The sequence below is a fragment of the Mauremys reevesii genome, linkage group 1 (assembly GCF_016161935.1).
Source record: "Mauremys reevesii isolate NIE-2019 linkage group 1, ASM1616193v1, whole genome shotgun sequence".
Lineage (NCBI taxonomy): Eukaryota > Metazoa > Chordata > Testudines > Geoemydidae > Mauremys > Mauremys reevesii.
The window spans coordinates 263,000,487-263,013,134 of NC_052623.1; the positions used below are offsets into that span (position 1 = coordinate 263,000,487).

Sequence of the window (12,648 nt, forward strand, 5' to 3'; positions counted from 1 at the left end):
TTTTCTTACAGAATGCCTATAATGCTGCGCAGCTCCAACTGTGTTCTTACTGGGAAAACTCCAGCAGAGTTTGCCAAACTTAATGAATGCCCTTTAGATCCAGGTACTGTCTTCATTCAATTATTTTTCCTTCTGTGGCTTTAGTGTCTTTTTTTTTTTCCCCTCTCTAAAATATATTTTTAGAAAAATAATGTATATTGGGAGAAAAGTAATCTCATCTGCTTGTATATACACTTCTACCTCGATATAACACTGTCCTTAGGAGCCAAAAAATCTTACCGCGTTATAGGTGAAACCATGTTATATTGAACTTGCTTTGATCCTCCAGAGTGCGCAGCCCCGCCCCCCCATGTCCCCCTCCCAGAGCACTGCTTTACTGCATTATATCCAAATTCGTGTTATATCGGGTGGCGTTATGTCGAGGTAGCAGTGTACTAGTTATTTTCCTAAGAAGCTCATTCAGGCTCTGTCTAATTATCGTAATGGGTAGCTACTGAATATACACTAGTACTTAAAGACGCAAATAAGCTTTCATATGTATTTTAAAAGGGATGAGAAACAGTTATGACAATATGGAAAACTGTATGGTCAGACAGGTCCCCTGGCCTCAGAATCCCAACATTTTGAAAGGGTTGAGGTAAGAATGTTGATTTGTGAGGGGAGAGTAAAGATTCAATTTATTAATCCTGGGAATGCTAAGAGGATAAAAGGACACTTTAAAAATGTACAGTATGATGGAAAAAGAGCAAGTACTTCTGTTCCCCCTTCTTCTGTAGAGCAAGACCAAGGCGGAAAGTGGTAAAACTGAAAGTGGATGGCTTTTTAAAATTTTGCACCTAACAAAAGGGAAGGGTCACTTACCAGTATCTATTGTTCTTCTAGTATATTGCTTCTGCATATCTGTTCTTTCTTGGTGTGGGCATACATATATCCCATGAGTGGGATATACAGAAGCAATCCTCAAAGGAGAGGAAATACTTGTTTACATTGTATAATTAACCTGTGGAATTCACAGCTCAGGAAAGATACTGTACCAAATAGTTCAATAGTTTCTTAAACTGTCTATATGCATGACTAGCATTTGTAGCTAGAGTACATAAGCTAGAGACAAATCTAACGCTTCAAGACATAAATTGATGATAACTTAGAGTAGGAGTGAAATTTCCCTTCACCGATATAATGTTGCCAGGTTTACTTTTGCTTAAAGGAGCAGCCCAGTGCTCTGATCAAGTACAGCATCTCATTTGTTTCCCTTATATAAGTAGGGATTTAAAATTAAAGTTACTAATGTCAATAACCTGGCTTTACCATGATTTAAAAAAAAAATTTAATGGTTCGTAAGGAAACCACAAAAAGACAGACATATATAATCAAGAGAGCTGGGGAAATACAGATGTTATCTCTACCTAAGTATTCATATATCTGCTTGTTAGCAATAGCTGTCAAGATCTTCATAATTTCTTAATTGTCCATACTGCTTTTATTTATTTTTTGTTAAAGACCGATTAAAAAAAAAGTTTACTTGCTTTGGTTGTATTTTTTTCATCAGTATGTTGACTTTTCTCACTCTTCCTCCCCCCACTCCTTTCCTGTCATTTATCAAACTGCTTTCAGGAAGTGCCTTTATCATTTCCCTGTTCCATTTTATCACTATGTTCATTTGTTATGATCACAAAAACACCTTGGCGTAAAATGCTATACAAGTTGAGGATTGTTCCAAGTCAGATTAATTAGAATACAATAACATGAAGAATAGATTCTTCATTGCTTCAGTTATTACAATGGAATTGAAATGAGTGGGGGGAAAAAAAGGCTAATATAAAATTCATGTTTCACTGGAGAAAGTAATTATGGAAACGGAGCTTCTTAATTTGGGGCCCTATGTTGTAATTTGCTGAGCACCTCACATGGTCAGTCCTTTTAATTATGATGTCTTAATTAGGTGCTCTTCTGGCAAACAATTTTATTTTTCGTTTAACTTGCAGTACCAACAGTTCAACAACATCCTTTAGATAAATATTTTCTATCTCCCTTAGAGTTCTCTTTAGCACCCATCATTGTTGCAGATGAGCACTTTCCAACAAGATCTTAAGATCCCAAGTAGATCAGCATAACAAGATTCCAACAAGATCAAATAGTCTTTTCTCTCTCCATAGTTATAAGAGGTTCCCCTTGGGTTATAAATATATATATAATGTTTTGTGGGGATGGTGTTTATTCCCCCTCTTTCCCTAATATATAATTCTCTTTATGCATTTCTTGTAGTTTAATTTTTTAATTTACTTTGTGTGTTTATACATTATAACAATATTGAAAATATATTCTAAGAGGTGAATAATAGCCAAGGAAGAGTAAGTGCAAACCCATTTTTTTTCTCCATTTGGTAGGTGGCTACTTCATTGTCAAAGGTGTAGAGAAAGTAATTCTTATTCAAGAGCAGTTATCCAAAAACAGGATCATTGTGGAAGCTGATAGAAAAGGGACAGTTGGTGCTTCTGTTACCAGGTACGGCAAATGCACTGCCATCACTTACGAGTCTTGTTTATGTCATCCCTTGGGAGTTAACTTTCATTTATTTCAGTTTAGTGCAACAAATATTGAAAGCACATTTAGCACCACTCTCTTGCTAACGTAGTTCCAGTAACTTAAAGCCCAGTCCTGAAGTCCACTTGCCCAAAGTTCCCACCAAAGTCAATGGGAGACTTCAGATTTGGCCCTAAGTTAGTGAAGCACGTTCCAGTTTTTGTTATAGAGCAAATTTTGCTGAGACACTTTTTTTTTTTTGCTGTAAAAATACTGAAAAAAAGTGCCACCTCCACATTGTAGTATTTGACCCAAACTTGCTTCAGTTATCAGTGGCAAACTCCAAGTGACAACATTGGAAGATTTCTGTCTTTGGTTTCTAGTAAACACTGGAAACCTGCCATCCAACCTTCATGCATAAGCACGCTGACCTCTCACCCACATGTGGCTGTGTAGGAGGCTTATTCAAGCTCTAGAAATATAACTTCTTTAGTGTTCCTGAGAGTTGTCAGAGTCTGAATTATCATGGAGCCTGAATCGTATGTTCCGTCGTATATCAGGCACAGCATGCATAGTGACACTTTCAGGCCTTCCCTCACTGCCTCACCAATGTGCTTCTGCATGACCTCTTATGACCTCTAAAACTAGGAGGATAGTTGGGTTCCCATACCCACTCTGACCTCCCTGCTGATACTGCCAGCAAGCAGTTGAGGTGTAATGTTGTGGCTCCCTGCCTTTTTGGTACTGGTCAATTTACTTTGACCGCTCAATGGCCATTAGAGTATGGCAGTATTCAGTCACACAAATCCGAAGTGGATTTGAACCGTCTAACTAGTGATGAAAGGGCCTGTCCTCTACAAGACCCTTGATCTAGGGCTACCCAATGGTTGCATCGCCACAGTGGGGTAGGGAAAATGGATGCCATGCTAATTAGAAGACTTATTTACACAAGCTCCATTCAAGGAAAAAGTTAATCTGTTGGGAGTGGTGGTGGGGTGGGGGGGCAACTTAATCTTTGGCTAAGTCAGTTTAGTATGGACCCAAAATCTATAGCTGTGTTTTTTGAGGGTTTTGTTTTTGTACTCCACAGATTGTTGAAGACTGGAGATATATTCTTATGGGTTGGGCTTCTTATTCTTAGCCAACCAGCTTTATTTTCTATTTCAGCTTTTTGTGTTAATTTTTAACCCCAAACCAGTACATCCTAAAGCACTTATTGCTGTGTTGTGAGCCACTTTATTTGCTTTATTAGTAGATACCCCTAACACTTCTCCTCCTTCTAGAGTACTATTACACAAGCAACCCGTGTGAGTCCAAAAAGACTACAACAGGATGTGTGGTTATATCTCACTGCTGAAACTGTAACAGCCCTTATGCATAGAAAGAGCTCATTGGATCCATGTGTCTGTTTATGTATTATCCACTTATGTTTTGCAATTTTCAATTAATCCTCATCCTGCTAAATTTAAGTGCTGATGTTCCCCATCACAAGTAACCTTCTGTTATTTCTGGTCTATGCATCTGTAGCTGTTTTTTTTTTTTTTAAATCAATAAAAGGCATTGGAATTTATTGATGTGAGTGAAATCTTCTTTATAAAACACTTTAAAATGGTTAGGCAAAGGAATTACCACTGCAAGATGTGTATCAAACTTAATACTTTTTTTTTTTTAAACTTTAGTTCCACTCATGAGAAGAAGAGCAGAACAAATATGATTGTGAAACAAGGAAGATTTTACCTGAGGCATAACACTCTGTCAGAAGATATTCCCATTGCTATTATATTTAAGGTAATATAACTGTCAGTTTACAGAACTTTAGTTTAAGAGCAAAGCTCTGTAGTAGCACTCAAGATTTAATATGTTCTGTAAAGGAATTTTGGACACTGTTTGACAATAACTGGATTTACAGCATATTACTAGAGAGAGTAGAGTGAAATATAGAGATACGGGGGAAAATGTTCAAACCTTTAATTCTTCCTGCAAAGGCCAAAAGCTGTCCTTGCTATATTTCGTTTGAAGGTAGTGTATGTACAAGATACAAAATAGAACTATAAGACGTAGATTGCTTAAAGTATTTTGAAAGACCTTTTAAGGCATTTTTATTAGCTGAATCAGAGAACTGGTGAACAACTAAAGAGTGTTTGATTCAGTAATGGTGAAAGTAACCATGTATGTTTCATAGAAATGTAGGGCTGGAAGGGACCTTGAGAGGTTAACTGGTCCATGCCCCTGCTCTGAGGCAGGACCAAGTATACCTAGACCACCACTGAGAAGTGTTTGTCTAACTTGTTTTTAAAAACCTCTAATGGTGGGGATTCCACAACCTCGCTTGGAAATGTATCCCAGTACTTAACTATTCTTATAGTTAGGTTAGATATCGGGGCGGGGGAGGGGGGACTTGTGTGCTGCAGATTAAGTCAATTGCTTCATGTTCTACTTTCAGTGGACATAGAGAACAATTGAGCACTATCCTCTTTAATAGTAGCTTTTAACATATTTGAAGACTTAAGGTCCTCCCCCCCCCCACCGAGTCTTATTTTTTTCAAGACTAAATATGCCTGGTTTTTTTAACCCTTCCTCATAGGTCCGGTTTTTTAAATCTCTTACCGTTATTGTTGCTCTGCACTGGACTGTCTCCAATTTCTGTAACACTTTCCTAAATTATGGTGCCCAAAAGTGGACACAGTACTCCAGCTGAGGCCTCACCATTGCTGAGTAGAGCAGGACAGTTACTCCTGTGTCTTACATACGACACTCCTGTTAATATACCCCAAACTACTATCTTTTTTGCAACTGCATCACATTGACTCATACTAAATTTGTGATCCACTATATCTCCCAGATCCTTTTCAGCAGTACTACCACCTCGTCCCGTATTCCCCATTTTGTATTTGTGTGTTTGATTTTTCCTTCCTAAGAAATACTTTGCATTTCTCTTTCTAGAATTTCATTTTGTTAATTTCAAATGAGTTCTTCAATTTGTCAAGATAATTTTGAATTCTCATGCTGTCCTCTGAAGTGCTTACAACCCCTCCCAGCTTGGTGTGATCTCCAGATTTTATAAACTTACTCTCCACTCCATAATCCAAGTCATTACTGAAAATGTTGAATAGCACCGGACAGATCCTCTGCTGGACCCCACTTGTTAGGTCCTCCCTGATAACTACTTTTGGAGTGTGTTTTTTTCCGAAGAGTTATGCACTCACCTTATAGTAATTTCATCTAGACCACATTTCCCTAGTTTGAGAGAACATCATGTGGGACTGTGTCAAAAGCCTCACTCAAATCAAGATCTATCACGTCTGCTGCTTCCCATATCACAGGGTGCTCCTTCAACTACCCAGTGAGCAGCTCTGCCTAGCCTGTTTTCATGGTCTCTGTTGCAAACACACAGTCTGTTTCTTTTTCACCATGAGCACCTCTAATCCTCGGTTTCCAAACAGGACAGAACATGGCACAAGTGTACAGCAGGAGGGAGCCATTCACACAGCTTTCTGTCCTCCACCCAGCTCACTCTCTGAACTTCCCCCTGCTTCGTGTTCCTCCCAGCTGTATATCCCCCTGATTACTGAGTCAACTCTCTCATTAGCCCCAGCAATTGCCACCCAGTGTCAGTAGTCCCCACTAGAAACAGGTTGCTTGGCTCCAATTAAGCCTACAGCCTTCTCTGTGCTGCAGCTGCTTCAGTGACCAGACTGCTACAGCTAGCACCGTGTCACAGCTGCCTATCTACTAGGCCAGAGACTCTGTCAAAGAAGGAAATTAGGCTGGTTTGGCATAGTTGGTTCTTGATAAATCCATGTTGACTATTATCACTGTTATCTTCTAGGTGCTTTATAAATTGTTTAATAATGTGTTCCAGTAACTGTCCAGCTATCGAAGTTAGGTTGACTAGGCTGTAATTTCCCAGGTTCTTTGTTCCCCACTTTAAAGATAGGTACTATGTTTAGTTTAGTTCTGTCCATTAATCCTTTCTATTTAGAGCAGTCTTTCTCAGTGTTAATTGCACTGCATCTAGCCCATTCTTATAACCCTGGCTGCATTTTCTGTAATGCAGGATTTTATATTAATGCATTGTTTGTATGATCATAGAATGGAGGACCCCTTATAATACATATGTACAGTGGAGCATGACAGGGTTTAGAAAAACCTTCTTGCCCAGGGCAAGTGGGGATTTTTCTTTGGAGAGTGGGCTGAATGAAGCTGCAAAGCTACTTGCTCCTTTTCTGACAGCAGATGAGGGGGCAGATCATCCTCCATGCTGCTAGTCCCTTTTGAGGAAGGGAGCAGAGATCCAAGAAGTTGGAACCACTACATCTTTCACAGGAGTGAAGGGGGAAAGGCATTGTGGAGAGTGGCCCATGAGCTGGCCATCTTTTCAGTGCATGAGGTGGGGAGATGGCAAGAGGAGCAAAGAGCCCAGATAGAGAGGATTAGCTGGGAGGCCCCAGTGCCTTCTCATAGACTTTAAGGTCAGAAGGGACCATTATGATCATCTAGTCTGACCTCCTGCACAATGCAGGCCACAGAATCTCACCCATCCACTTCTATAACAAACCTCTAGCCTATGTCTGAGTTATTGAAGTCCCCAAATTGCGGTTTGAAGACCTCAAGCTGCAGAGAATCCTCCAGCAAGTGACCCATGCCCCATGCTGCAGAGGAAGGCGAAAAACCTCCAGGGCCTCTGCCAATCTGCCCTGGAGGAAAATTCCTTCCCAACCCCAAATATGGCGATCAGTTAAACCCTGAGCATGTGGGCAAGACTCACCAGCCAGCACCCAGGAAAGAATTCTCTGTAGTAACTCAGATCCCACCCCATCTAACATCCCATCACAGACCACTGGGCATACTTACCTGCTGATAATCAATGATCAATTGCCGCCAAATTAATTGCCAAAATTAGGCTATCCCATCATACCATCCCCTCCATAAATTTATCAAGCTTAGTCTTAAAGCCAGGTATGTCTTTTGCCCCCACTACTCCCGTTGGAAGGCTGTTCCAGAACTTCACTCCTCTAATGGTTAGAAACCTTCGTCTAATTTCAAGTCTAAACTTCCTAGTGTCCAGTTTATATCCATTTGTTCTTGTGTCCACATTGGTACTAAGCTTAAATAATTCCTCTCCCTCCCTAATATTAATCCCTCTGATATATTTATAAAGAGCAATCATATCCCCCCTCAACCTTCTTTTGGTTAGGCTAAACAAGCCTAGCTCTTTCAGTCTCCTTTCATAAGACAGGTTTTCCATTCCTCGGATCATCCTAGTAGCCCGTCTCTGAACCTGTTCCAGTTTGAATTCAGCTTTTTTAAACATGGGAGACCAGAACTGCACACAGTATTCCAGATGAGGTCTCACCACTGCCTTATATAACGGTACTAACACCTCCTTATCTTTGCTGGAAATGCCTCGCCTGATGCATCCTAAAACTGCATTAGCTTTTTTTACGGCCATATCACATTGGCGGCTCATAGTCATCCTGTGATCAACCAATACTCCGAGGTCGTCGTCGTCCTCTGTTACTTCCAACTGATGCGTCCCCAATTTATAACTAAAATTCTTATTAATCCCTAAATGCATGACCTTGCACTTTTCACTATTAAATTTCATTCTATTACTATTACTCCAGTTTACAAGGTCATCCAGATCTTCCTGTATGATATCCCGGTCCTTCTCTGTATTAATAATACCTCCCAGCTTTGTGTCATCCGCAAACTTTATTAGCACATTCCCACTTTTTGTGCCAAGGTCAGTAATAAAAAGGTTAAATAAAATTGGTCCCAAAACTGATCCCTGAGGAACTCCACTAGTAACCTCCTTTCAGCCTGACAGTTCACCTTTCAGTATGACCCGTTGTAGTCTCCCCTTTAACCAGTTCCTTATCCACCTTTCAATTTGCATATTTATCCCCATCTTTTCCAATTTAACTAATAATTCCCCATGTGGAACCGTGTCAAATGCCTTACTGAAATTGAGGTAAATTAGATCCACTGCATTTCCTTTGTCTAAAAAATCTGTTACTTTCTCAAAGAAGGAGATCAGATTGGTTTGGCACGATCTACCTTTTGTGAAACCATGTTGTATTTTGTCCCAATTACCATTGACCTCAATGTCCTTAACTATCCTCTCCTTCAAAATTTTTTCCAAGACCTTACATACTACAGATGTCAGACTAAGAGGCCTATAGTTACTCGGATCACTTTTTTTTCCTTTCTTAAAAATAGGAACTATGTTAGCAATTCTCCAGTCGTACGGTACAACCCCTGAGTTTACAGATTCATTAAAAATTCTTGCTAATGGGCTTGCAATTTCATGTGCCAGTTCCTTTAATATTCTTGGATGAAGATTATCTGGGCCCTCCGATTTAGTCCCATTAAGCTGTTCGAGTTTGGCTTCTACCCTGGATGTGGTAATATCTACCTTCATATCCTCATTCCCAATTGTCATCCTTCCATTATCCCTAAGCTCCTCATTAGCCTTATTAAAGACTGAGGCAAAGTATTTATTTAGCTATTGGGCCATGCCTAGATTATCTTTAACCTCCACTCCATCCTCAGTGTTTAGCGATCCCACTTATTCTTTCTTTGTTTTCTTCTTATTTATATGGCTATAGAACCTTTTACTATTGATTTTAATTCCCTTTGCAAGGTCCAACTCTATATGGCTTTTAGCCTTTCTCACTTCATCCCTACATGTTCTGACCTCAGTAAGGTAGCTTTCCTTGCTAATCCCGCCCATCTTCCACTCCCTGTAGGCTTTCTGCTTTTTCTTAATCACCTCTCTGAGATGCTTGCTCATCCAACTTGGTCTACAACTCCTGCCTATGATTTTTTCCCCCTTTCTTGGGATGCAGGCTTCTGATAGTTTCTGCAACTTTGACTTGAAGTAATTCCAGGCCTCCTCTGCCTTTAGATCCACAAGTTCTTTAGTCCAATCCACTTGCCTAACTAATTTCCTTAATTCTTTAAAGTTAGCCCTTTTACAATAAAAAACCCTAGTCCCAGATGTATTTTTGTTTATCCTTCCATCTAGTTTGAACTGAATTAAGTCATGATCACTCGAACCAAGGTTGTCCCCTACAACCATTTCTTCTATGAGGTCCTCACTACTCACCAAAACCAAATCTAAAATGGCATCCCCCCCTTGTTGGCTCTTCAACTACTTGATGAAGAAATCCATCAGCTATCACATCCAGAAAAAACTGAGCCCTATTACTACTACTAGCACTTATCCTCCAGTCTATATCTGGGAAGTTAAAGTCTCCCATGATCACACAATTCCCATTAGTGTTTACTTCATTAAAAACATTAAAGAGGTCTCTATCCATCTCCAGATCAGATCCTGGCAGTCTGTAGCACACCCCAAGCACTATCTCAGGGGAGGCTCTAGTAGCTTTCTTTTCCAATGTGATTTTTGCCCAGACAGACTCTCTTATCCATTCCATCCCTTCTTATTTCTTTACAGTTAACCTCATCATTGACATGCAATGCTACTCCACCACCTTTGCCTTTATGTCTGTCTTTCCTAAACAGCACATAGCTGTACCTGTACTCCAGTCATGACTACTATTCCACCATGTTTCTGTTATCCCTATAATATCCAGTTTCACTTCCTGCACCAGTAGCTCTAGTTCCTCCATTTTGTTTCTAGTTCCTCGCATTAGTGTACAGACAGCTTAATTTTTGCCGTTTGGCTTCACTGACATTCTTTATCTGGTTAGGCACAGACATTCTACCACCAGTATCACCTATTAGACTGGTATCTACACTACCCTTCCTCCTTATGTCCATTCTTCTGCTCATGGCTGTATCCTCTCTTACTTTGTTTTCTTCCCTCTCAATGTTAAATTCCAGCCTGGAGATTACCTGGACATCTCCCAACCATCTCCTCCAAATTCCTAGTTTAAAGCTCTCTTAATCAGTTGTGCCAGCCTCCACCCTAGAAGTCTATTTCCCTCCTTAGTCAGGTGAAGTCCATCCCGAGAGAACAGTCCTCTGTCCATGAATGCTTCCCAGTGGCCGTACATCCCAAAGCCCTCCTTATAGCACCACTGCCTGAGCCATCTGTTGATCACCATAATCTTGTCACACCTTTGTTGCCCTTTTCTAGGAACAGGCAGAATCCCACTGAAGATCACCTGAGCCTCGATTTCCTTAAGCATCTTCCCCAGCCTGGCATAGTCCCCCTTGATACGTTCCAGCGAGAACCTAGCCATATCATGCGTTCCCACATGAAGGATAATCAACTGATTCTTTCCCGCTCCCATTAAGATCCTTTTCAGCCTCAGGTCCACATCCCGTATCTTAGCACCTGGCAGACAGCACACCCTTCTGTTCTCTGGATCAGCTCTAGTTACAGGCCTGTCTATTCTTCTCAGTAAGGAGTCCCCAATCATGTAGACCTGCCTTTTCCTGGTGACAGTATGATTCTCTGGTCTATCCCCTGATCCCACTGGCTGCAAGTCCTCTCGATTCCTGTTTGCCCTTGCACTCCTCTGCAACCCACCCTGTATTCTCCTGGGGCTCATATTTGGTGTTGTCTCCATTGACTCTTCCCCTCTTCCTGTAGGGCTAGCTGCTCTTCTCTTTTTCCTTGCCCTCTCACCTTCAGTGACCATCTGCTGTGTCCCTTCTTCATTTTCCAACTCTGCAAACCTGTTCTTGAGCTCTATTTCTCCTTCACTGGCCTGTCTTTTCCTCTGCCTGGTTCTCTTAGTTACATGCTTCCACCGTCCACTTTCCTCACTCAGCAGTCTCCCCTCAGAATTCTTTGGTCCTGCTTCCATCTGCAAGTCTGAGATTATCCCTTCAGCCGCCTCATTTCTTTGCTCCATCATCTCTCGAACCCCCTTCTAAACTCGACCAGAGTTTCCACCTGCATCTCCAGTCCTCGGATCTTTCCTTCCATCAGCTCTATCAGGTGGCACTTCAAGCAGACGAAACTCTTTTCAGGTACCCCCTCCAGGATCATGTACATGCCGTAGCTTCCACATCCGGTCATTCTCATTGTGTCTTTCACTGCTGCCTCTGTATCGGTCATAGCCTTTCCACTGAAAACCTGTTAGTCAAAGAAACAAAAACCAAAACAAACCCCCCAACAGGCACCAGAACACTGGCAGACCACCACCCCCTCCCTTCACTAGCCTGTCAGTTCTTCTGCCTAGGTCTAAGTCTCCCCCGACAACTCCCCCTGTAAACTCCCAGTGAAACTCCCCTGTTTACAGCTCTGTTTGCTGGCTGCTTCTACGTGATCAGGACTCAGGAAAGCCTGAGGAGCAATGCAGGTAGCAGAAGCAAAGGAGCTAGCTTTGGAAAGAGGTCATTGGGAATACTGAGGGCACTGTGCACTGATCATTTCCTGACTCTTGTGAAGTTAAGGCCTGATTCTGAGTAAAACTCTCACAGCAACTTCACCTCTGCTCCAGGGCTTATAGAAGTTTTACCAACACCTTCTTGCCCAAATCGTAAGTCTAGTTGCAAACTGAAAAAATCCTGCCACATCATTTCCCCCGAAGCCATGCATGTTCATTTTCTATTCACTCATCTTCACTCGCTCCCAATCCAGTCAGTTCTGTCCTCTTCCAATCAGTGCTGTTCTTCTAAATTACGAATCAGATAATGCTGCCTTCCTACTTTTTTGCTAGGCTCAAACCTTTACCCTAATAATGCATTAAGGGCCTGGCTTTTCAGAAGTGCTGAGCATCCAACCTCCAATTGAAATCAGAACTGTGGGTGCTTAACACCTTTGAGATCAGGCCCTGGGTATCTTCCACTCCCAGAGCTATCACAGGGAGTTGAAAGTAATTAACATTTCTCATGAGGTCCTCTGTACCTTGGCAGATTGAGGTCTTTAATAATGTTTAGGGTTAACATTTTTAAGATGGCTTGTTTTGTCTTGTATTTTATTCCATATGATTTTCTTTCTCTGTAAATCAGTTCTACCTTAATTTTTTACTTGCTCAGAGTTTCATTTTTCTCGTATACTTCCAAAGCTCACCAACATCTTAATGTATGTGATGGCTTCAATCAACCCCTTTCATAATTTTGGAAGAGTCCTACCCAGATTAGGAAATCTGTAAAGTCTTTTTCATGCCAGTGAAATCCTTACTATAGTCAGTGAAAATGTAA

The 12,648-nt window shown here is 41.1% G+C and overlaps 1 protein-coding gene across 2 annotated transcripts in view; it reads left to right on the top strand.

Moving 5' to 3' along the window:
- POLR3B (RNA polymerase III subunit B) overlaps positions 1-12,648 on the top strand; it is a 130,622-nt gene that overhangs the window by 16,668 nt on the left and 101,306 nt on the right. For both annotated transcript variants that reach the window (XM_039514457.1, XM_039514467.1), the window contains exons 7-9: positions 12-103; positions 2,388-2,505; positions 4,203-4,311. In XM_039514457.1, coding sequence (XP_039370391.1) covers positions 12-103; positions 2,388-2,505; positions 4,203-4,311 — 319 coding nt within the window. The remainder of the gene's footprint in view (positions 1-11; positions 104-2,387; positions 2,506-4,202; positions 4,312-12,648) is intronic.